General features: G+C 45.0%; 2 protein-coding genes across 3 annotated transcripts in view; one reads left to right on the top strand and one right to left on the bottom strand.

Moving 5' to 3' along the window:
* LOC140385212 (F-box only protein 43-like) overlaps positions 1-966 on the bottom strand; it is a 32051-nt gene extending 31085 nt beyond the window's left edge. Inside the window, exon 1 of one of the 2 annotated variants that reach the window (XM_072467115.1) lies at positions 803-966. The gene's annotated coding sequence lies outside the window, so the exon portion shown is untranslated. The remainder of the gene's footprint in view (positions 1-802) is intronic. The other variant, XM_072467114.1, reaches the window with a different exon arrangement.
* A 155-nt stretch (positions 967-1121) lies between these two features.
* Positions 1122-22004, top strand: LOC140385211 (DNA-directed RNA polymerases I, II, and III subunit RPABC4). The gene is made up of 4 exons (XM_072467113.1): positions 1122-1274; positions 13127-13205; positions 18577-18669; positions 21778-22004. The coding sequence occupies exons 2-4, from the start codon at positions 13145-13147 to the stop codon at positions 21798-21800; spliced, it is 177 nt and encodes a 58-aa protein (XP_072323214.1). The 5' UTR covers positions 1122-1274; positions 13127-13144; the 3' UTR covers positions 21801-22004.
* The last annotated feature ends 3718 nt before the right edge of the window (positions 22005-25722 follow it).

Below are 25722 nucleotides of genomic sequence, written 5' to 3'. Positions count from 1 at the left end.
TGAAGCAGCTTGGCATCAAAAGGCCCTACATGGATGAAAAGTTTTGTTCCCATCTCCCTGCCCCACATGCTTCAATCATCTATCCATTCTAAGTGCTGAATATTAACAGTCTTTAGCCTCAAACACCAACACTGGGAGCGAATTCCACAACTTCCCAACCGAACAGAAAATCCTTTAAAAAAAAAAATTAGACTAGCAAATGGAAATATATTTGCACCGCAACACCCCATGTATATTCAAGCTATACAACCTTCCAACTAAAAGAAACAAGCAATGGCTCGTTTTAAACAAAGACCCACAGGCAGTTCAGAGTCAAGCCAATAATCAAAATCCAAATGAGCATGGCTGCAGTCTTTGCGAGCTGTCCCCCTCCCCACTTTGCAAATAAGTAGAATATCATGATCAAACTGCAAGGCTTTCGCCACGGTCACTGTTCCCCCCCCCCCCCCCCCACCCCCCCCCCCACAAGCAAGGTGCACACACACACGTTAGAATGCAGGCAGAACTCCTCTCCAGTGAAGCAATTGCTCAGCAACTTAAAAGCGGTTCACCGCCGAGAAGCCGGCTGCTCCCCCCCCCACCCCCCTCTTCCCCCTGATGCCTCAAGTCCAAACCACCACCCGACTGGTGGCAGGAAGTCCACTTGGCGTCCAAATTGAATAGATTGTAATGCAAAAACAACAGGAGGATTGTAAAGAACGGCTCGGCAGACAAGCAGGGAGACGGAGAGCCCCGTGGAAGAGAAGGACATGGAGGGAGAGGGAGATGAGCCACCATTTAAACCATCGAACACGGCACTTACACAACTGGCGGAACGGTCAGCAGCGCTTCAAACGACGACCCTCCCGTTAAACCGAGCCAACATTGCTCTCCTTTCCGTGGTCACACCGAAGATTGCTTATTTGTCTCTCCCCCCCACCCCTCCCAGCGGTGTTCACCCTCCAGGCTGGCTGACTAACTGATCGGAGGCCCCCCCTCTCTCTCTCTCTCTCTCTCGCGCGCGCGCCGACCAGGAGCTTCACGGTTCGAATTTCGTATCCAAAATCCTGATTTGTCGGCCGCGGCAGCCAATCGGCGGCCGCCTTACTGTCTCCCTCCTCCTCCTCTCCCGGCCGACCGGAAGTTCCGGTGCAGCCCGGCGGCGGCGGCGGCGGCGCGCGCGAGCGTCTTCCTTCCAGAGGCTTCTAGTGAGGGAGGATCGGCGGTGGAGCGGGCGATAAATCCCAACCAAAAATAAATTAATCGGCAGCAACCGGCTGTAGGAAATCCGATAAGTAAGCTCCCCGAGCGCGAATCGGACTTGAAACGTTAACTTGATTTTTTTTTTAAACTCCTCACGGACGCTGCCGGTTCCACTGACCCCCCCTCCATCCCTCGGCGCTTATCTCTCCGGCATTCTCCCTCAGTATTTTCCTTTCCGTTAGCTCCTCTTGCTTTCGGGGACTGCCGTTGACGATCAGGTCGAGGGTCTGGGTGAGTGATAGGCAACCTGGGCTAGTGAGTGGGCTGCACGAGTGGCCCTCCTTTCTGCTCGGTGGAACAGAGGCCTGTGGAGGCCAAATCACTGAGTGTCTTTAAGACGGAGATAGATAGGTTCTTGATTAATGAGGGGATTGTGGGGAAAAGGCAGGAGACTGGGGATGGGAAAAATATCAGATATGATTGAGTGGCGGAGCAGACTCGATAAGCTGAGTGGGCTAAGTCTGCTCCTGTGTCTTATGGTTTTAAATCAGGCTTGCCCACTAACCCACTTGCCCTTGAATAAGATTGAATAGATGCTGGATATTTCCTAACGAGTTATGGCGAATGCCTAATCGTTTAGATATTTGTAGAACTGTCATCCACTTCAAGTGGTAACAACAAAGTGCATCTTTACTGGACACCGACAGGTCAATGTCATGTGCAATCAGCACGCACCTCACTTCGCTATCACTTCAGCCATGCAGGTACGAAAGAAGCTACACTGATGGAAACCAGCAGAATGTGGCAATCCTGCGCATGGGCAGCAGTCAACAAAATGTCGCATAGGCTGCACTTGAGCACCTTAACTGGCCACATGTGGCCCCCGAGCCGCAGGTTGCCCACCACTAGTCTAGGGGCTGTGATGTCTCTGTGCACTTCACTTTGGTTGCAGGTTATAGGGTGAGGATGGGTGGGACTTAAGTTTTCTTCAGTTGCGGTGGAGGGCAGTGGACCTGTTTCAGGAGCCTTGTCACCTGCAGTGAAGTTACTTCTGGTTTTGAGGTACAGCTGTAGTATTGTATTGGGCAGCACGATCAACGGGTGGGGGTAGCCGCTGCTGTTTTGAGTCCTGTCTTCTTGACCATAAATAGGATTCCAGTGCCTTCCCTGACTGCATGAAACAAATACAATCCATAATCCCCTCAAACCCCAGCAGTGCCTCCATCCCCTGCCTCCTCTCACTATCTACTATTGGGAAGTCAAATCCATCCAAAAATGCTCAATCCCCAAGTCATCCTCCGGAGGCTCCGATTTGTACAGCCCCCAGTAGAAATCCTCAAATTCCCCATCTGGAGCAGTAACCAGCCCTCCCCCCTCATCCTTAACCTGAGCTATCTCCTGGGAAGCCGCCTGCCATCACAACTGGTGAGCCAATGACCTGCTGGCTTTCTCACCATACTCATAAAATGTCCCTCAGAAAGACAAAAGTTGGCTCACCACCATCCCAGTCGAAACAAACTCTAATTCCATCTGTAGCTTCTTCTCCGCTAACAATTCCACTGTCGGGGCTGTGGAGTATTGCCGGTCCACCTCCATAATGGAGTTAACCAAGCTTTGCCTTTCTACCCTTCCAACCTTGTTATCTCCCCATTGGCAACCGTGTTCAACGCTTCCCAGAATGTGGAGGGTGAAACTTCCCCGTTTTTGTTGAATCCCACATAGTGCCCGATGGCCAAAGTCACCCTTTCACAAAACCCCTTATCTGTAAGGAATATCGTATCCAACCTTCACGGGGGGCGTAGTGCTCGACTGGTCTCCAGCCGCATATCCACATAGTGTGGCCGTGATCCGATATTACAATCGCCAAGTTCCCAGCCCTCACCACACCCCTGGGAATAACAATTTCCCCAGCACAAAAAATCTATTCAGGAGTAGACCCAATGCACATGCGAGAGAAGGAAAATTCTCTCTCCCTCGGGTATCTAAACCTCCAGGGATCCAACCCCCCCCCCCCCCCCCCCCCAATCCCCCATCTGCTCCATGAACACTGCTAGCTCTTTTGCCATCCCCAAAATTACAAAGGATTTGGGGTTTGACGCACCCATCCTTGGGCCTAATACACAATTGAAATCTCCCCCCATGATCAATTGACGAATCTAGCTCGGGGATGGCTGGCAACACCATCTTGATGAAATCCACGTCGTCCCGATTTGATGCATACATGTTCACTAAAACCACTGGAGCACTCGGCAACTCCCTACTCACCATCACGTTTCTCTCTTATCCCCCCCCAAAAAAAAAAGAACACCGCCACCCCCCTATCCAGAGTCAATAGAATGGGTGGCAACACCACCTCAATCACCCTGGACATGTCCTCCACCATCGCCAGTCTTTATTTTTTGAATTCACCCGTGAGGAATTCCACGAACCTCTCCTTTGTCCATTGGAAGGGCAATGATGACATGGCAGGCCCTGCTTTTGTTTCTCCTCTACTGCGCCACAAGGGCCTTCTGAGTCTGATGACGGGCCTTTATTCAACTTCAATTTTGTATTGTGTCCTCCAGACATTCCTCCACCAGAGAATGGACCAACAGACTTCCACCTTTCTGGTCTGCGCCCAGACCTGCGCCCGTTAACCGGGCTAAAAGGGCCAAAATCCAAGTCCCCAAGCAGGAGTCAGCTTGTGTGCGACTGCTCACCTTATAGCTGCCACTGGAAGTCTGTGTATATTTTTTATATAGATATACTTCGCACACATGTCTGCACCATTCACTTTTCTGAAGACATATGAAAAGTTTTTAATAAGAACCCATGTCGTCTGCCTCCACACACAACCTATCAACCTAAGCTTTCCATAGTTGCCATATTAATCTTTATGCATTAATAAAATATCTTCGGCTTTTCCGTGATTTTACATGCCAATATTTCCTCATTCCATATCTTTGCTTTCCTGATTTCCTTTTTAATTTCATCCTTTCTATATTCCACCAGGTTTTCTGTAACATTGAGTATTCAGTGTCTGATATAAACTCTTTCAACCTACTTATCCGACTGCATATGCTCCTTGATATCCATGGGTTGCATATAGATTTGAGAGTCATCCTTTTCCTTTCTGGGTTTGAACTGAACCTTCTATCTCTTGAAGGCCTCTCACTGCTCTTGACAGTTATTTCTAAACCACCTTTGTCAAATCACATCTCACCTTAGTTAAGTTGGCCTATCTCAATTTAACATTTTTATTCTTTGCCTAACTTTATTTTTTTCTTTGACTACACTAAATCTCACTGAATTATGACCATTACCACCAAAATGCTATTCCGCTCATCTTCCCAGCTTCATATCTGATGTCCCTTCTTGTTGGGCTTGCTATGTAATGGCAAAAATGGTCTGAATGCATTTTAAGCAAACTGTACTCTGCTGTCCCTTTTGCACCAATTTTACCCCTGTTAGTCTGAGAGTAGTTGAGTACTATTACTGATACATTAGCACTTATATATTTGCTGTTCTATATCCCTCTAACTCTTTGGAAATGTATAGCATACACAAGAAGTATGATCACCCCTTTTACGTTCCTCAGTTCAACCCAAATGGCCTCATTTGTTTATCATTCTAAAACATCATCTCGCAGCTGCAATTGTTTATTTAATATGAGTAGTACGGTCAATATGAGTAGTACGGTCCTGGAATTACCACAGGCACTAGATGTGCATTAAATGGGACAGAGGTGCCCTACGCTTCTACAATTTATTGTGCTATTGCCTAATCTCTGAAATACACTTAGGATATTGATTATAGTCAATTAGTTTTATTGATTAATTTAATGATCCAATTTGTTAATTTACTGAAGTAACAGCAAGTTATAGTTTATTAGCTCTTGAGTTGAACCTTTTCCCTAACTTAGAGGAAAAAATAAAAGTTGTAGTTCTCAGCAACCAACCACTTACCTGCTGTCTCCGTTTTTGAATCCTCTGAATAAATCCTGCTGCCGTTAGCAATTGTGTACTTTTTTCCCTCTTTCTCTCCGTTCTGCTTTTTTCCCTCTTTCAGTTCTAGGGGCCTCTGTGCCTCCTACTGATGCTCGCTCTCTTTCCTCCATACGGAAGTACACCACTCATGCTTAATGAGCCTTGAATAATTGAATTTGAGGATTTTTTTTCTCATATATTTTGAATGAATTTGTTTCTCATTTTGGATTTTGAAGATGAATGGTTAGTTTTCCCTGTTTACTAGCCAACATTTAGCCCTTAACCATCACCTGAAACAGATGATCTGGTTACTTTTTTTGTTACTGGATATGAGCATTGCTAGCTAGGCCAGCATTTGTTGCCCATTTCTAACTGCCATTGAGAAGGTGAAGATGCCCCCTCCTTGAACTGCTGTCTAGTTGATGCGGCAAGGATACATCCTCACTGCTATTGGGGAGACAGTTCCAGGATTTTGACCAAGGAATGCTGAAGGAGCAGCGATCTAGTTCCAACTCAAGTTGGGTGTAACTGGGAGGGGAGTTTGCTTTTGGTGGTGTCCCCATGTGTTTGCTGGCCATGTTCACGGTGATAAAGGTTGCTGTTGTGCAACACTAGGCCAGTTGCTGCAGTTCACCTTGTGAATGATTTATATAGGATATATGATACAGAAACAGCTATTTGGCTGAACCAGTCCATGTCAGTGTTTTTCCTCCACTTTTTCCTAATCTAAATGTACCATAGGAAGACTCTGTTCCCTTCTTCCTCACATGCTTGCTGGATTTCCGCATAGAATTACAAATGTTACACCCTAGTGTCATGAGAATGTCGCTTGAAGAAATGTTTGGCTGCTCGTATTACTACAGTGATGTCAGAGTGTGGATGGAGCTGGGCTGTCTGTCAGCTTTTTACTTTTGTTTTAGACTGTTTGCTGCAGGGTACGTTTTAGTTTCGTTTACGTGGAGCTGAAGCCAGACAGAGCAGGTGTACTGTTCTCTCTGCCATGAAAAGACTATCTCTTGATCATTTGGTGAATTCAGAATTATAAATGTTCTCAGTAGTGAATGTAAACCTAATGTGCTTCTGTTAAAAGGTGTTTCTTCTGTCGTCTGCATGTTGTTTGGGAAGTTATTAAGGATTACTTAGTGTTGTATTCTTTGTGTTTATATTTGAATTGATGGTTGCTATGATGTTTACTGTATGTTTTAAAAAGGTTAACGTGAGCTCATAGAATAAACATTGTTTTGTTTTTAAAAATACTTTTCCATTTCTGCTCTACCACACCTGTAGAGTGGGCCATGTGCTCCCCATACCACAATCTATTAAAAGTTGTGGGTCAGGTGAACTCCATGGTGCACTTTGGGGTTCTCTAAACCCTGGCCCATAACACTAGTTCAAAAAAGGTGCAACGGTGAGCCCAGTAACTGCAGGCCAGTCATTCAACTTTGGTGGTGGGGAAACCTCCAGAAACAATAGTTGGGGACAAAATTAATAGTGATTTTGTAAATCCTGGTTAATTAAAGAAAAGTCAGTATAGATTTGTTGTGGGTCAATTGTGTTTAACTGACTTGCTGAAGTTTTTGATGAAGTAACAGAGAGGATTAGTGTGTGTAATGTGTGGCATACATGGACTTCCAAAAGGCATTTGGTAAAGTGCCACACAACAGACCTGTGAAGAAAGGAATAGCTCATGGAATAAAAGGAACTGTAGCAACATGGATCTGAATTTGGCAGAGTGACAAATTTTGTTTTAGAATTCTCAGGTGTTAATGTTGAGACCCTTGGTCTTCCTGACATTTATTAATGACCTAGTCCATGGTGGATAGGGCACAATTTCAAAATTTGCAGTAAATACAAAAGTTGGAAGCACTGTGAAGTGTGGGAAGGATAGTGTAGAACTTCAAAAGGACATCGGTTGGTGGGCAAGTGGCAGATGAAATTTGATGCAGAGAGGTGTTAAGTGATTGGTTTTGGTATGAGGAATGTGGATAGATAATATAAAACAAAGGGTGCATTTATTTTTTTTTAGAAAATATTTTATTGAAGCATTTGTAATTTTCACAATTTAACATAATGACATTTCTAAAACAACCGCGTGGGTCGACGCACAAAGTACCCCACTTCTCCCGCCCTATCCCCAATTACCCGTATACTAAATTCCCTGTCCTTATTTAACATTACCATGCCTCCTATTTTCCTACAACCCACTTTTTCCCTTTCCCCCCTTACTGCTGACGTTCAGTTTTTGTTAACGAAATCGATGAACGGCTGCCAATGCCGGGCAAATCCCTGTATTGATCCTCTTAGAGCGATCTTGATTTTCTCCAGATTGAAAAACTCTACCATATCGCTGACCCACACTCCTGATTTTGGGGGCTCCGAGTCCCTCCATCTCAGCAAGATCTGTCTCCGGGCCACCAGGGAGGAGAAGGCCAGGATATCGGCCTCGCTCTCTCCCCCCCCCCTTTGCCCCCAGATCTTCCGACACCCAAAATATTGCTAATTCTGGACTCGGGGTTACCCTACCTACCAGGACTTCTGACATACCATATGCAAATCCCTGCCAGAATTCCCTCCGTTTCGGACATGCCCAAAACATATGAACGTTATTGGCCAGGCTACCCCCACACTGCCCACATCTGTCCTCCACCTCCTCGAAGAACCTACTCATCCGAGCTACCGTCATGTGGGCCCTGTGGACTACCTGGAACTGAATCAAGCTGAGTCTAGCACTGGATGAGGATGCATTTACCATTTTCAAAGCTTTTTTCCACAGTTCAGTTTCCAGCTCCCCTCCTAGCTCCTCTTCCCTGTATATGTCTGAAACCTTCCCATCTCCAACCCCTGTTTTTGACAGCACTTTATCCTGCAGTCTCCTCAGGGGGAGGAGAGGAAAGCTTGGGACCTGTCTCCGTACAAAGTCCCGCACGTGAAGATACCGAAACCCGTTCCCACCTGGCAAATCAAGCTCCTCCTCTAATGTCTCCAAGGTTGGGAAGTGCTCCTGGATGAATAGATCCCCAAACCCCTCAATCCCTGCCCGCTGCCATTCCTTAAAGCCCCCATCCAACCCCCCCGGAACAAATTGGTGATTGTCACAGATCGGTGACCACACTGACGCACCCTCCAGTCTCATATGCTGCCTCCATTGCCCCCACACCCTCAGTGCTGCCACCACCACAGGACTTGTGGAGTACCGAGCCGACGAGAACGGCAGGGGCGCCGTCAGTAAAGCCTCTAGACTCGTACCTCTGCAGGATGCTGCCTCCATCCGCTCCCAGGCCGACCCCTCCCCCACTACCCACTTCCTGACCATCAATATGTTGGCAGTCCAGTAATAGTTAATAAAGCTCGGGAGAGCCAATCCACCTTCCCCGCGGGCCTGTTCCAGGAGTGTCCTCTTTACTCTTGGGGTTTTACTCGCCCATATAAACTTCGATATCGCCACATTCATACTTCTGAAAAAAGCCTTTGGGACAAAAATCGGGAGACACTGAAAAAAGAAAAGCAGTCTCAGAAGGGCAGTCTTCTTCACCGTCTGAACCCTCCCCGCCAGCCTCAGTGGGAGCATGTCCCAACTACAAAAATCCCTACTCATTTGATCCACTACTTTGCCCAAATTTAACTTGTGAAGCTGCCCCCAATCCTTGGCCACTTGAATCCTCAGATTCCTAAAACTCTTCCCAACCACTTTAAAAGGTAGCTCCTTCAGCCTCCTTTCCTGCCCCCGTGCCTGAATCACAAACATAAGGGTGCATTTCTAAAAGTGGTTGCAAGAGCAGAGAGACCTGGGTGTATATGTGCATAAATCATTGAAGGCATCAGTTCAGGTTGAAGTGTGGGTGATATAGCATACAAGGCTTTATTAATAGGAGCATAGAACACAAATGCAAAGTTTAAAAAAAATATTTCTTTATTCTCCTTTTTCGCATTTTCTCCCAAATGTACACCACCAACAATGAACAATAATCAGTAATAAACAATAATCAGTAACAAATATGTCAATCCCCATATCAATAACAACGATCCCATCCTCCCACCAAACCCAAAACATTCACCCACATGTTCACATAAACAATTGACAAAAAGGAATCAGGAATCACCCATAGCCACCATTAACACCCATCACCCCTCCCACCCATCCCCCCAACTAATGTTCGATGTTAAACAGTTCTTGAAACTGCATAATGAATAATGTCCATGAATTGTAGAACCCTTCTGTCCTTCCCCTCAGTTCAAACTTAACCTTCTCAAGAGTCAAGAATTCCAACAGATCCCCCGCTATGCAAGGGCACAGGGTGGAGAGGCTGCTCTCCAACCCATCAGGATCCGCCTTCGGGTGGTCAACAAGGCGAAGGCTACAACATCTGCTTCCGCACCCGTTTCCAGCCCTGGCTGGTCCTACACCCCTAATATGGCCTCCTGGGGGCCCGGGTCCAGTTTCACGTGCACCACATTAGAAATTACCCTAAAAACCTCCTTCCAGTAATCCTCTAGCTTTGGACAGGACCAAAACATATGACCGAGATTAGCCCCCCCACCCCGCAACGTTCACACACATCTTCTACTCCTTCAAAGAATCGACTCATCCTCGGCCTTGTGAGGTGTGCTCTGTATACCACCTTCAGCTGTATCAGCCCCAACCTCGCGCACGAGGTGGAGGCATTCACTCTCTGGAGCACCTCACACCAGAACCCCTCCTCCATATCCTCTCCCAACTCTTCCTCCCACTTTGCTTTGATCCCTTCCAGTGGTGCCTTCTCCACCTCCAAAATAGCTCCATAGACCGCTGACACTACCCCCTTCTCCAGTCCCCCTGTCGTCAGCACCTCCTCCAGCAATGTGGAGGCCGGCTCCTCCGGGAAGTTCTGTATCTCCTTTCTGGCAAAATCTCGAACCTGCATGTATCTAAACATTTCCCCCTGCTACAGCCCATACTTCGCTTCCAGCTCCTTCAAATCCTGCAAACCGACCCCTAAGAAACAAATCTTTCAGTGTCTTAAACACAAATGCAAAGTTAAATAAACTTGTATAGTACACTAGTTTGATCTTAACTGGAGTATTATGTTCTTGGTACCACACTTTAGGAAAGATGTGTACGCATTAGAGAGAATGCAGAAAATATTCACGATAACAGTTCCAGGGATGAGGAACATCAGTTATGTATATAGAGAAGTTAGGACTGTTTTCCTTGGAGAAGAGAAGATTGAGAAGAGTCTGGACAGAGTAGATTGGAAAACCCATTGATGGAAGGATAAAAAGCAAGAGGATGCAGATATATGGTACTTGGCCAAAGAAACATTAGCAACATTTAAACGCAGCAAATGGTTGGGATCTGGCATGCACTGCATCAGAGTGTGTTGGGGGCAGGTTCAGTAAAGGCATTCAAGAGAGAATTGGAATATTACCTGAAAAGGAAGAGTGCAGTGCTACTCTGGTATAACAATTCTGTGAATGCATCTATACTATTCACTTCAACCACTCCTGGTTGTTTCCACTAGCGGGTGAAACTAGAACTAGGGGGCATAGCCTCAAAATAAGGGGGGTAGATTTAGAACTTGTGTTGAAGTGGAACTTCTTCACCCAAAGGGTAGTAAATCTGTGGAATTCCCAGCTCAGTAAAGCAGTTTAGGCTACCTCGTTGAATGTTTTTAAGGCAAAGCTAGATAGATTTTTGAACAGTAAAGGAATTAAGGGTTGTGGTGAGCGGGTGGGTAAGTGGAGCTGATCCACAAAATGATCAGCCGTGTTCTTATGTAACAAGTACCACATTCTCACTGCTCATTAGGTAAAGCATTAGGTGATGCATTTTGGCAGATCGAATCAGGCCAGGACCTACTCAGTTAATGGTATGGCGTTGGGGAGAGTTATAGAACAAAGAGATCTAGGAGTACAGGTTCATAGCTCCTTGAAGGTGGAGTCGCAGGTGGACAGGGTGGTGAAGAAGGCATTCGGCATGCTTGGTTTCATTGGTCAGAACATTGAATATAGGAGTTGGGACGTCTTGTTGAAGTTGTACAAGACATTGGTACGGCCACACTTGGAATACTGTGTGCAGTTCTGGTCACCCTATTATAGAAAGGATATTATTAAACTAGAAAGAGTGCAGAAAAGATTTACTAGGATGTTGCCGGGACTTGATGGTTTGAGTTATAAGGAGAGGCTGGATAGACTGGGACTTTTTTCCCTGGAGCGTAGGAGGCTTAGGGGTGATCTTATAGAGGTCTATAAAATAATGAGGGGCATAGATAAGGTAGATAGTCAACATCTTTTCCCAAAGGTAGGGGAGTCTAAAACTAGAGGGCATAGGTTTAAGGTGAGAGGGGAGAGATTCAGAAGGGCCCAGAGGGGCAATTTCTTCACTCAGAGGGTAGTGAGTGTCTGGAATGGGCTGCCAGAGGTAGTAGTAGAAGCGGGTACAATTGTGTCTTTCAAAAAGCATTTAGATGGTTACATGGGTAAGATGGGTATAGAGGGTTATGGGCCAAGTGCGGGCAACTGGGACTAGCTTAATGGTAAAAACTGGGCGGCATGGACTGGTTGGGCCGAAGGGCCTGTTTCCATGCTGTAAACTTCTATGATTCTATAAAGAAGATTATTCTGAATTCCCTATTGGATTTCTTGAGGCTATCTTGGGTTGATAAGCCCCTTGTTGGAGGAAATGTTCTTTTTCTGACTATCAAAACCGTTAAAACTTTTAAATGCTTTGATTGGGTCACACCTCCGCCTTTTTTTTCAAGAGAAAAGAGATCCAGCCTACAATCTCTTCCTGATGTGCATTTCTGGTATCATCATTTCTGTTCCCTCTCCAGCGCCCCCAAATCCTTTTCATAATATACCAAGCAGAAGTGCATGCAGTACTCTGTAGTCTAACCAAGATTCAATATAGATTTAGCATACCTTCTTTAATTTTCAGTTCAATCCCTCTAGAAATAAAGCCTGGTGCTTGGTTTGCTTTATTTATGGCCGAACTAACCTGAGGTCCAACCTGACATATTGATAGATCGAATTGTATTCCAAGATATCTTTGTTCCTGTATTCCACTTAGACTCGCACCTTCCATATAATGTGACCTCTCTATTCTTCCTGCAAAAATGCACTATTGCATTTTAACTGTGATGTGGAGATTTAACTGCATATTTAACTGTGTTGAACTTCATTTGCCCATCCTGCAAGATTTATTAATATCTTCCCCTGTAATTTGTTGTGTCTTCCTCAGTGTTAACTATGCTCCCCAATTTGGTGTCATCTGCAAATTTAGAAATTATGTTTGGATTACAAAGTCTAGATTATTAATTGAATTGTGAACTTCAGTGGTTGCAGTGAATGTCTTTGTGGAACACAGCCACTTCCCGCCTTAACATAGAACGATACAGCGCAGTACAGGCCCTTCGGCCCACGATCGCCTTCTACCACTCTGAATTTTAGTCCCACTTTGCTTTCTGTCTTGAAGCCAGTTCTCCCACTTGTCTCTTGACTCCACATTCTCTGACCTGTTCATTAGTCCATGATGGGCCATTCTGCTGTCACCCTGTGCTGCTGGTGGAGGGAGTGGATATTTAAGGTGGTAGATATGGTGGCCATCAGGTTGAATTGCCCTTAATGGTGCTGATTCTTGAGAGTTGGAGCCACACTCATCTAGACATATGGATATCTGCAGTTGTCCGTGGCTAGCAAATATAACAGCTATACTATTGAAGTTTGCCAGTAGAAAGTAACACATTTAAACTTGAGTTATGAAACTGCCATGGGATGTTAAATTGGATGTTAGGTTTACCAACTATAGTTTATGTTTTTGAATGTAATGTTTGCTGACAATCTTCAAATCTAACATGATTACATCTGGCTAGTTCTATAGCAAATCAAAATATGGCATGTAACTATCTGTAAATTTAGAAAACCTGAGAAGAAACTCTCAAATCTAATTAAATACAAAACCTCAGTACTATATTATTATTCACATTTGGTTCATTTTCTTTCAGTTTAACCGTCTAATAGAAATGGATGCCCAGAAGGACTTGCAGCCACCAAAACAACAACCCATGGTCTATATTTGTGGAGGTAATAATCACAACCTGGATCACAATTTTGAATAACAAAAATATAGTGTTACTTCTTAGATTTTACGTCAATTCTACGATCCGATTAAAGTGGTGTTTTCTTCCGTTACTTAATTCACCACTGGTGCTGTTACAAAATCCAAGAGTTTTAAGGATTGAAGAATCACTATGTATGTTATGTGAAACTCTCCAGCTTCAAAACGATGCCTACTTAATATTTGAACATCTCTTCCAATATTTCATCCTTAACACTCACTTGCTTCTTTTTATCTTCAAATCCTATCTGATGAGAAAAGCAAGTCCTAGCATTTCTCCAAGATCCAATTTGCTTTTGTCTGTGTGTTGCAGAAAATGCTGGTGTCACTCTGCTTTTTGTACTACACTATTCAGCACTATTATTTTGATTCCCCTCAAGGATCCATCTCATTGTCAGATGTGTTTGGAAGCAGGCAAAGCACATGTGTTTTGCGACTGTGTTGTCCCAGGGCAGGCTGTGCCATTGCCTATCTGTTTTCCCATTATTTAACACAGGCTGTCCTCTCTGAATCTTCCAAGTCAAGTGAAATTAAAATAAACAGGGCACTCATCTGGAGTGGCAGGACACAGGCTTACACCCTCTGAATTGTCGGTCTTAACTAACAGCAATAGACAGATAATGTTGGGTTTCATTTTTGGTAGGGGTGTACTGATGGAAGAAGAGGCAGTGAATTATTTATAGGTTGGTCTGATGTACCTAGTGACTAGCTTAACAACAGCCTACACAGCAACTGGAGAACAGGTCTTTATTATTGAGTGCCTGCTGTACAGGAGGAAGAGAAAAGATTAGATTAGCTTGCACAACCTTCCCCATCCGTCGGGGCAGGTTTGGTGGTAGGAACTGTTGAATGTTTCCTGCATTTGGAATAATAAGTATCAGGATATTTGTAATAGCTGCAAGGCACAGCACCTACTTGGCAGGTGAAAGTTAATAAATTTGTATACTGAAGTTTAACTATATACAAAAGAGGACAAAGAATGTCACCCTACTCCTCGACTCCCTGGGTGTCGACTGACCAGTGCTCAACTACCACTCTGCGAATTTGGACTCTCACTCTGCGAGTCAACCGATCACCTGCCACTCTGAGAGTTTGGACTCATGCTCCACCGCTCTACGAATCAACTGCCATTCCACACATTCTTCTTTAAAGCTCTTTACTACCCTTTATGAATAAACGAGTAATTATGAACAGACAACTATTTACATGAATAGTCCATTTTTTAACAGAGTGGTTTGATAACACAGTACAGTGGCTCAAAATTTCAGACTATCAGAAGACTTCCAAATTCTCTGAGAATGCCTTAGCTCTCTGGCTGGCACATCCTTTGCTGAAGTAGTGATGTCTTGAGCAGCAGTCAGATGGTTTGTCGTTTCAGGAGGTGCATTAGTGCAGACATCTGCTTCAGTTCCCATTGGAACATGGCAAGGCCTTATCTCTGGAGTAACCGGTACCATTGAACTTGCCACTATTGGAGGAGTGCTGGTCGGTGCCGCTGGATTGGACTGCTCTGCCGCTGGATTGGACTGCTCTGCCGCTGGATTGGACTGCTCTGCCGCTGGATTGGACTGCTCTGCCGCTGGATTGGACTGCTCTGCCGCTGGATTGGACTGCTCTGCCGCTGGATTGGACTGCTCTGCCGCTGGATTGGACTGCTCTGCCGCTGGATTGGACTGCTCTGCCGCTGGATTGGACTGCTCTGCCGCTGGATTGGACTGCTCTGCCGCTGGATTGGACTGCTCTGCCGCTGGATTGGACTGCTCTGCCGCTGGATTGGACTGCTCTGCCGCTGGATTGGACTGCTCTGCCGCTGGATTGGACTGCTCTGCCGCTGGATTGGACTGCTCTGCCGCTGGATTGGACTGCTCTGCCGCTGGATTGGACTGCTCTGCCGCTGGATTGGACTGCTCTGCCGCTGGATTGGACTGCTCTGCCGCTGGATTGGACTGCTCTGCCGCTGGATTGGACTGCTCTGCCGCTGGATTGGACTGCTCTGCCGCTGGATTGGACTGCTCTGCCGCTGGATTGGACTGCTCTGCCGCTGGATTGGACTGCTCTGCCGCTGGATTGGACTGCTCTGCCGCTGGATTGGACTGCTCTGCCGCTGGATTGGACTGCTCTGCCGCTGGGCTGGACTGCTCTGCCGCTGGGCTGGACTGCTCTGCCGCTGGGCTGGACTGCTCTGCCGCTGGGCTGGACTGCTCTGCCGCTGGATTGGACTGCTCTGCCGCTGGATTGGACTGCTCTGCCGCTGGATTGGACTGCTCTGCCGCTGGATTGGACTGCTCTGCCGCTGGATGGGACTGCTCTGCCGCTGGATGGGACTGCTCTGCCGCTGGATGGGACTGCTCTGCCGCTGGATGGGACTGCTCTGCCGCTGGATGGGACTGCTCTGCCGCTGGATGGGACTGCTCTGCCGCTGGATGGGACTGCTCTGCCGCTGGATGGGACTGCTCTGCCGCTGGATGGGACTGCTCTGCCGCTGGATGGGACTGCTCTGCCGCTGGATGGGACTGCTCTGCCGCTGGATGGGACTGCTCTGCCGCTGGATGGGACTGCTCTGCCGCTGGATGGGACTGCTCTGCCGCTGGATGGGACTGCTCTGCCGCTGGATGGGACTGCTCTGCCGCTGGATGGGACTGCTCTGCCGCTGGATGGGACTGCTCTGCCGCTGGATCGGACTGCTCTGCCGCTGGATCGGACTGCTCTGCCGCTGGATCGGACTGCTCTGCAGCTGGATCGGACTTCTCTGCCGGCAGATGGTGCTGCTCCGCCGCTGGCTCTGCTTGTATTGTGTTAGTTTCTCTCTTCCTTGATCTAGATGTTTCCCTATTTTTCTTCCTTGGAGGTCAACCAGATAAGACATGGGGCCTGTTTTTGTTATGATCTTTCTAGGGACCAAGGCTGGGCCAGCCTTAAAGTTGTGGACTGATACCAAGTCATTGACCTTAAAGGACCTTCAACAGAATAGTGATATCTCATTTGTATACCTTGTTTCACCTCCACTTTCCCTGCTAAATTGGGGAACACTAGGTCAAGACTGGGCCAGAGGTGCCTCCCCATTAGTAGCTCTGCAAGGATACACCCATAGTAACGTACGGTGTCGTTCTCTGAGTAAGGAGAAATTTAGCAAGCTTCAATCTTAAGGGTGTGGCCAGCTGTTTTTGCATCGCTGGCTTGAATGTCTGGACTGCTCTTTCTGCTAAGCCAATTGAGGTTAGGTAATAGGGTGCTGTGCACACGCGTTTTATTCCATTAGTTTGAATAAAATGCTGATGCTCTGCCCTTGTAAAGGCAGTGCAGTTATCAGAAACTTGAACTTCTGATAGGCATAATAAAGTTTGTCGGTAGTTTTTTTGATTGTTATGGACAACGTTTCTGTTCTCATCTCCTGAATATCAAGACACTTTGGCTATCAGCAACAATTAAGAACATCGTGCCCACAAAAGGACCTGTGAAAGCCACATGTAACCAAGGTTGGCCAGGCCACTCCCATGGGTACAAGTGAGCCGAAGGAGGCAGTGTTTGTTGTGATTGGCATTGATCACCACGCCTGACTAGATTTTCAATGTCCCTATCGATACCTGGCCACCAAACATAACTTCTGGCGAGCATTTTCATTTTGGTCTGACCTGAGTGAGCATTGTGTAACTCCTGCAGCAATGTTCTTCTTGCTGGGCATGGAACCACCATGCTAGATCCCCACAGTAACACTCCATCTTCACAGCTCAGTTTGTCTTTGCGGAGTTGAATGGCTTGAATTGATCCGACCTGTCAAAGTGCCATCCGTGGAGGACCACACGCTTCAATTTGGACAGTACTGGGTCTCTTTTTAAAAAAAAATTTAGAGTACCCAATTATAATTTTTTCCAATTATGGGGCAATTTATTGTGGCCAATACACCTAACCTGCATATATTTGGGTTGTGGGGGCAAAACCGACGCAGGCATGGAGAGAATGTGCAAACTCCACACGGACAGTGACCCGGGGCCGGGATCGAACCTGGATCCTCAGCGCCGTAGACAGCAATGCTAACCACTGCACCACCGGCCATGCCGCCTGACAGTACATGATCTCTCAGTCAAATCCTGAATTTGCTTTGATGGCATTGTATCCAAGAGGTTGAGGGCTAACACTATTTATTGTGGTACTGGGGGTGGTGGAAGTTGACCCAGGGCATCTGCATTCGAGATTTGGTCTGGTCTGTGTCAGAACATGTTGTAAGCTGCTAGGAGTAATGCCCACTGCTAGAATCTGGCTGATACAATGGGAGGAATAGGCTTTTCCCACGAAATAACCCTATTAATGGCTTGTGATTGATGGGGATCAGGGATTGGTGCCTGTACACATACTGGTGGAATTGTCCCAAAAAGTTTTTAAAAAATAAGTGCCCATTTTGTGAGTTCAATGAATTGTCATATTCTCATTTGATTAGTAAAAGTAGCCCTTTTGATACTTTGGTATGTTGTTTACAATCAGAACTTGCCTTTTAAAAATCACATTTGCTATTTGATCCTAATATCAATTTCTAATAAAGCTTTGTTATTGTGCACTAGAGGTATGTGCATTTGTCAAGATGCCCCTTAAACGTCACTATCATACCTGCTTCCACCAACACCTATGGCAGTGAGTTCCAGGCACTCTCTACCGTCTGTGTAAAAAAAAAAACTTCCCTCGCACATCCCCTCTAAACTTTGCCCTTCGCACCTTAAACCTATGTCCCCTAGTAAATGACTCTATCCACCCTGAGAAAAAGCTTCTAACTATCCATCCTGTCCATGCCCCTCAAAAGTTTGTAGACTTCTATCGGGTCGCCCCTCAATCTCCGTTGTTCCAGTGAGAACAAACCGAGTTTATCGAACCTCTCCACATAGCTAATGCCCTCTATACCAGGCGACATCCTGGTAAACCTCTTCTGTACCCTCTCCAAAGCTTCCATGTCCTTCTGGTAGTGTGGCGACCAAAATTCAACACTATATTCCAAGTGTGGCCAAACTAAGGTTCTATACAGCTGCAGCATGACGTGCCAATTTTTAGACTCAATGCCCCATCCGATAAAGGCAACCATTCTTGCGCCAAGTAGTCTTGCTTAATACGGAGTATTTAATTGGCACCAATGCCAGTGAGTAAGCTGGCAACAGGACTCACTGCCAAACATCTGGCTCATTCCTCCAGCTGACATAACATTGATCAAGTTAATCTATTTCTGAGTGTATACATGTAAGTACGTGAGCAATATTTAACATTCATGCACCAGTTTTTAAAAATAAAATGAATCGTGCACCAATATAATTGAGGTTGAATTTGAATACTGAACCATTTATTTATTTATTACAGAATGTCATACTGAAAATGAAATTAAAGCCAGAGATCCTATCCGATGCCGAGAATGTGGTTACAGAATAATGTACAAGAAGAGAACAAAAAGATGTATCCTTAAACAATATAGCATACAAATATTTAATATCATAATGTGCTTATTTTGGAAAATATACGGCATGCATATGGTGATTTAAGTGTTCCCGGCCATCATTGGAATCGTTTCCCTTCTGTAGATAGTTTTATTAATGGTACCACAGTTTAGTCAAAGAACAAAGAAATGTACAGCACAGGAACAGGCCCTTCGGCCCTCCAAGCCCGTGCCGACCATACTGCCCGACTAAACTACAATCTTCTACACTTCCTAGCTCCGTATCCTTCTATTCCCATCCTATTCATATATTTGTCAAGATGCCCCTTAAATGTCCCTATCGTCCCTGCTTCCACTACCTCCTCCGGTAGCGAGTTCCAGGTACCCACTACCCTCTGCGTAAAAAACTTGCCTCGTACATCTACTCTAAACCTTGCCCCTCTCACCTTAAACCTATGCCCCCTAGTAATTGACCCCTCTACCCTGGGGAAAAGCCTCTGACTATCCACTCTGTCTATGCCCCTCATAATTTTGTATACCTCTATCAGGTCGCCCCTCAACCTCCTTCGTTCCAGTGAGAACAAACCGAGTTTATTCAATCGCTCCTCATAGCTTATGCCCTCCATACCAGGCAACATTCTGGTAAATCTCTTCTGCACCCTCTCTAAAGCCTCCACATCCTTCTGGTAGTGTGGCGACCAGAATTGAACACTATACTCCAAGTGTGGCCTAACTAAGGTTCTATACAGCTGCAACATGACTTGCCAATTCTTATACTCAATGCCCCGGCCAATGAAGGCAAGCATGCCGTATTCCTTCTTGACTACCTTCTCCACCTGTGTTGCCCCTTTCAATGACCTGTGGACCTGTACTCCTAGATCTCTTTGACTTTCGATACTCTTGAGGGTTCTACCATTCACTGTATATTCCCTACCTGCATTAGACCTTCCAAAATGCATTACCTCACATTTGTCCGGATTAAACTCCATCTGCCATCTCTCCGCCCAAGTCTCCAGACAATCTAAATCCTGCTGTATCCTCAGACAGTCCTCATCGCTATCCGCAATTCCACCAACCTTTGTGTCGTCTGCAAACTTACTAATCAGACCAGTTACATTTTCCTCCAAATCATTTATATATACTACAAAGAGCAAAGGTCCCAGCACTGATCCCTGTGGAACACCACTGGTCACAGCCCTCCAATTAGAAAAGCATCCCTCCATTGCTACCCTCTGCCTTCTATGGCCTAGCCAGTTCTGTATCCACCTTGCCAGTTCACCCCTGATCCCGTGTGACTTCACCTTTTGTACTAGTCTACCATGAGGGACCTTGTCAAAGGCCTTACTGAAGTCCATATAGACAACATCTACTGCCCTACCTGCATCAATCATCTTAGTGACCTCCTCGAAAAACTCTTATCAAGTTAGTGAGACACGACCTCCCCTTCACAAAACCGTGCTGCCTCTTTGATTGCTGAATATAGAGTGTATTAATGTTATTGAAACAGTTGATAAACATTACATTGTAATTATGAACTCCTTGCCTAATTTATTCTTGTATCATCATGCCTTTGCTATAAAGTTTATAAATTCCCATTATTTATTACTTATTAACTGCTTACTATGAGCACTTTTGGTAATGGGTATGGATTGCTGTTTTGGGAAATGGAAATATTGTACTTAGCATTGTTGAGGTTACAGTAGCAGATATGAGGAATCAAACAGTGTGCAGATGATAGTGATTGAGAGCAGGCTATCGCCGACCAGATTGTGACAAAATTCTCAATAACCTATCTTGAACTTGCTTATTTCATTTGGATGAATTTCACAGAACAGCTAAATTTCTATACTGCTCCTCATGTGAAAAAATGTGGCAGAAGTGGGACACCAAGCATGAAGTAAAATAATTGAGTTGGGAGCAGTGGGGAAGAGGTTTTGTCCGCTTGCACAGTAATAGCACTCACATCTTGAATTTATACGGTATTTCAAAGCAATTCGAGAGATTAAAGCAAATAATCCAGGATGCCACTTTATTGCAGGACTGTGGCAGTGCTGCACTATCTGGGATGCCAATCTTTGGATGAGACATTGAATCTTTTATGTCCACTCAAGAGACTTAATGGCATTATTTGAAAATGAAAAGGAGAGTTCTCCATTGTCTTGGCCAACATTTAACCAGCACCACTAAAAATAGATTATCTCGCTACTTATCTCATTCCCATTGTATGGGTAATTGTGTGCACATAGGAGTTCAAAACACGAAGCTGTTGGCAAACGAGGGGTGACAGCAATGTTACAGGAGGAGAAACTCTTTGGAAAAATAAAATGGCAGGAGTGGGACATGTAGGAGTGGATGTTGAGATATGGGTACCATGGATATAGATTGTGAAATAAAGGTGATGGTGGGGGAAGGTCCAGCGGGAGTTAAGTGTGGATGATTGGAGACTATCTACAATCTGTGGGGCTGAAACCAGATGGAAGCAAAACAATTATAAAATGAATTGATGAAATACTTGTTTGTGGGAAAAGGAAGTTACAAGGTTCTGGTAAGAGATTTAGAAGTAGTCTTTCTCAGAGGCAGAAGAAGAGGATGATGGGAATAGAGGCAAGAAGGTGGATTTGTATGTAGAAATAGATGAAGTAATAACCAAAGGTGATGCTTGTCAAGCAGCTAAAGTAATAGTGAGTTACTCTAGCTTGGAGAAGAAAGATTGGCACTGTTCATCTTCCCTTCCCTCTAGCTCACATATTTTCTATTGCATGCTGATCAGAATGTCAATCGTAGCTACATTGAGGAAAGCAATTGGTGTAAGAAAAGTTAAAATACAACATCTGAAACTAAGTTTGGTGAGTTTGAAAAACTTGATGGGAAGTTAAAAATGCTAAACATGTTCAAATTTTTTTTAGCTGTTACAGTAGTCAGTGAACTATCTGTTAAAACAAATTGGTGACTGCATAGTTTTAAATATTTAACAATTTAACTGGGAGCTTGGTACAACAGATGGTATTAACTAGGAAACTGAAGAGATCCAGGGTTGTTCATGATAACAAAATCAAGTTTTATACTTTGATTTCAAGTAGTTGTAGTTTCACGATTCACATTTATTTCCTTAACCTGAACCTTTACAGTGGTTGTTTTTGATGCTCGATGAAATTCAATGTTTTTCTTAAACTTGAACTAACAAGAATTGCTATGTTTACCATTCAACTTTGTCACATATGTAAATTTCACCAGGCAGAAAGGCATTGATATTTTTGTGTTAATATAAAATATTGCTTGTATCCTTCAAATCTAGACTATTTGCAAGACCAGTTTTGTTTTATTGATGAAAATAAATGTTTCCATGTAGTTGATACTTTCCAGCTTATTGGTCCATCATTTTATTGCTTTTACTTACACTTGATCATCTGCAATATAAAAATATGAATGCATTCCTCTCAATGCAATGAAGATCAACCATGCACTATAGGAAATTACTGTTTTATATCAACACAATGGTATTGGTGTATGACAAACCTGTAGCTCCCAGGTAAGATGTGGCATCATGGTTGAATTATTTTGTGCTCTTTTCAGGGTAAAAGTGGATAACTTAATAAAGAAAGGAAATTACAGATAGTCAGGTGCAATTTCTTTCAGCTTTATTATTTGTTCATTGGATTGGGTGTAAAGAGCAAGGCCAACATTAATGTCTATCCCTAATTGCCCTTGAATATCACTCGTTGCTAATGCCGTTGCTGCTATGCAAAAGTGAATGGTATTCTCCACTAATGGGATGCTGTTGTCAAGCCAAAAAGACATTCTGCCTAGCTTACAAATGAGTATTGTGGTATATAAATTTCATTGCCAGTGTATGTAGGCCGTACGTCCCAATGACTGGCGGATCGTATCAAAGGCTCGTGCTTGCAAAACTCAAAACATTGTGTCTTGCTTTAATTGTGCTTCTGTGATTGGACAGCACTTGCTGAAACATTCTGATTGTGCTAAGAATTACACTGACAACCAAAGTAAGATTATCGGTCAGGTTAGCAGTGTGGCTCACATCCGTATACTAGTAGCTACATATATTTGCACATAGGCACAAACAGAAGAAGCGTGTGTACGCATTCCGTCTTTTCCAACTAAACAAGACCCAGGGACAGCCATTCTGCATGTCAATGCCTTGACCAATCGGCTTCGACCTGCCTGGTTTGAATTTCAACAAAACCTTGGAAGTTATAGTGGCAATGTGGAAAGTGAAAGAATTGTACAACCCTTGAAGCTGCCAAAATCTAACCATTTTGGACATTCTGAAGCAAGTATTAAAAATAAACACACTGGTTGTCATCCTATTGCAAAAATGAAAGGTGGTGTAAAATCAATGAGGCAAAATCCACAATCTGTACACAAGGTAGCCAGGTGTTTGAACAGGAAGAATGGATGAACTTCTGAAAAGCCTCCCCTTCCTTTGTAACAAACCCTGTTAACTCGTTGCCGAAATAAAATTGAGTTTGTTGAAGGGGCAACCAAGAAGGTAGATGAGGGCAGTGCAGTCGACGTTGTCCACATGGACTTTAGCAAGGCACTGCATGGTAGGTTGTTGCAAAAGGTTAAATCTCACGGAATCCAGGGTGAGGTAGCCAATTGGATACAAAATTGGCTTGGCGACAGAAGTTGTGGAGAATTGTTTTTTAAACTGGAGGCCTGTGAACAGCGGGTTTCCTCCGGGATCGGTGCTGGATCCACTGCTATTTGTTTTGTATGTTAATGATTTGGATGAGAATGTAGGAGGTATGGTTAGTAAGTTTGCAGATGACACCAAGATTGGTGGCATAGTGAAGAAGGTTATATAAGATTGCAACAGGATCTTAGGGCAGTGGGCTGATGAATGGCAGATGGAATTTAATTTGGATAAATGTGAGATGATGCATTTTGGCAGATCAAATCAGTGCAGGACCTACTCCGTTAACGGTAGGGAGTTGGGGAGATTTATAGAACAAAGAGATCTAAGGAGGTGTCGCAGGTGGACGGTGGTGAAGAAGGCATTCAACATGCTAGGTTTTATTGGTCAGAATATTGAATACAGGAGTTGGACGTCTTGTTGAAGTTGTATAAGACATTGGTAAGACCACACATGGAATACTGTGTTCAGTTCTGGTCACCCTATTATAGGAAGGATATTGTTAAACTAGAACGAGTGCAGAAGAGATTTACGAGGCTGTTACCAGGACTTGATGGTCTGAGTTATAAGGATAGGCTGGACTTTTTTCCCTGGAGCATAGGAGGCTTAGGGGTAATCTTATGGTGGTCAATAAAATAATGAGGAGCATAGCTTATTTTAAAAATATTTTTATTCTCCTTTTTCACATTTTCTCCCAAATTTGCAACCACCAACAATAAGTTGTAACGAATATAATGTCAATCCCCATATCAAAAACAACAATCCTATCCGCCCACCAACCCCCAAACAACTGCCCGCATGTTAACATAAACAAATAACAAAAAGGAATTAGGAATCACCCATAGTCACCATTAACACATACAGCGCCCCCCCCCCCACTAATGTTCAATGTTATCCAATTCTTGAAAGTGCATAATGAATTATGCCTATGAACTGTCGAACCCCTCCATCCTTCCCCTCAATTCAAACTTAACCATCCCAAGAGCCAAGAATTCCAACAGGTGCCCCTGCCACACCAAGGCTCTCCATCCCAACCATGGTTAGGTGGATTGGCCATGATAAATTGCCCTTAGTGTCCAAAATTGCCCTTAGTGTTGGGTGGGGTTACGGGGTTATGGGGCTAGGGTGGCGGTGTTGACCTTGGGTTGGGTGCTCTTTCCAAGAGCCGGTGCAGACTCGATGGGCCAAATGGCCTCCTGCACTGTAAATTCTATGATAACAGGATCCGCCTTCGGGTGATCAACGAGGCGAAGGCTACACCATCTGCCTCCGCACCCGTTTCCAACCCCGGCTGGTCCGACACCCCGAATATGGCGTCCCGAGGACCCGGGTCCAGTTTCACTTTAGAGATTACCCGAAAAACCTCCTTCCAGTAATCCTCCAGCTTTGGACAGGACCAAAACATAGGAATGTGATTTGCGCACCTCCCCCCCCACCCCTCCTGCAACGTTCACACACATCTTCTAACCCACCCCTCAAAGAGCCGGCTCATCCTCGCCCTTGTAAGGTGTGCTCTATATACCATCTTCAGCTGTATCAGCCCCAACCTCGTGCACGAGGTGGAGGCGTTCACTCTCCGGAGCACCTCACACCAGAACCCTTCTCAATTCTTCCTCCCACTTTGCTTTGATCCCTTCCAGTGGTTGCTTGCCCTCCTCCAGTCCCCCTTTCGTCAGCACCTCCTCCAGCAATGTGGAGGCCGGCACCACCGGGAAGCTCTGTATCTCCTCCCTGGCAAAATCTAGAACCTGCATGTATCTAAACATTTCCCTCTGCTCCAGCCCATACTTCGCTCCCAGCTCCTTCAATCCTGCAGACCGACCCCCAAGAAACAAATCTTTTAGTGTCTTAATCCCCTTCTCCTCCCATTTCCGAAAATTTCTGTCCCACTTCCCTGACTCAAATCTGTGGTTCCCCCGAATCAGCATTTCCCATGACCCTGCCCAACCTGAAGTGTTGGTGAAACTGCCTCCAAAAATGAGGAACATAGATAAGGTAGACAGTCAACATCTTTTCCCAAAGGTAGAGGAGTCTAGAACTAGAGGGCATAGGTTTAAGGTAAGAGGGGAGAGATACAAAAGAGACCAGAAGGGAAATTGTTTCACACAGGTGGTGAGCATCTGGAACGAGCTGCCAGAGGCAGTGGTAGAGCGGGTACAATTGTTTCCTTTTAAAAAAGTTGGACAGTTACATGGGCAGGGTGGGTATAGAGGGATATGGGCCAAATGCGGGCAAGTGGGACTAGCTTAGTGATAGAAACTGGGCGGTATGGACAAACTCTGCCGAAGGGCCTGTTTCCATGCTGTACACATCTCTCTATGACACAGCGTGAGGAAACAAAATGTATTTTTTTGAGATTTCTCCCATCAGTCATATAATGCTTTTTATTCCATCTTAATGGTTTGGCAAAGAGTAA

Source organism: Scyliorhinus torazame, chromosome 11 (assembly GCF_047496885.1).
Source record: "Scyliorhinus torazame isolate Kashiwa2021f chromosome 11, sScyTor2.1, whole genome shotgun sequence".
NCBI classification, from domain to species: Eukaryota; Metazoa; Chordata; class Chondrichthyes; order Carcharhiniformes; family Scyliorhinidae; genus Scyliorhinus; species Scyliorhinus torazame.
This window is presented reverse-complemented; position numbering and strand designations above follow the sequence as displayed.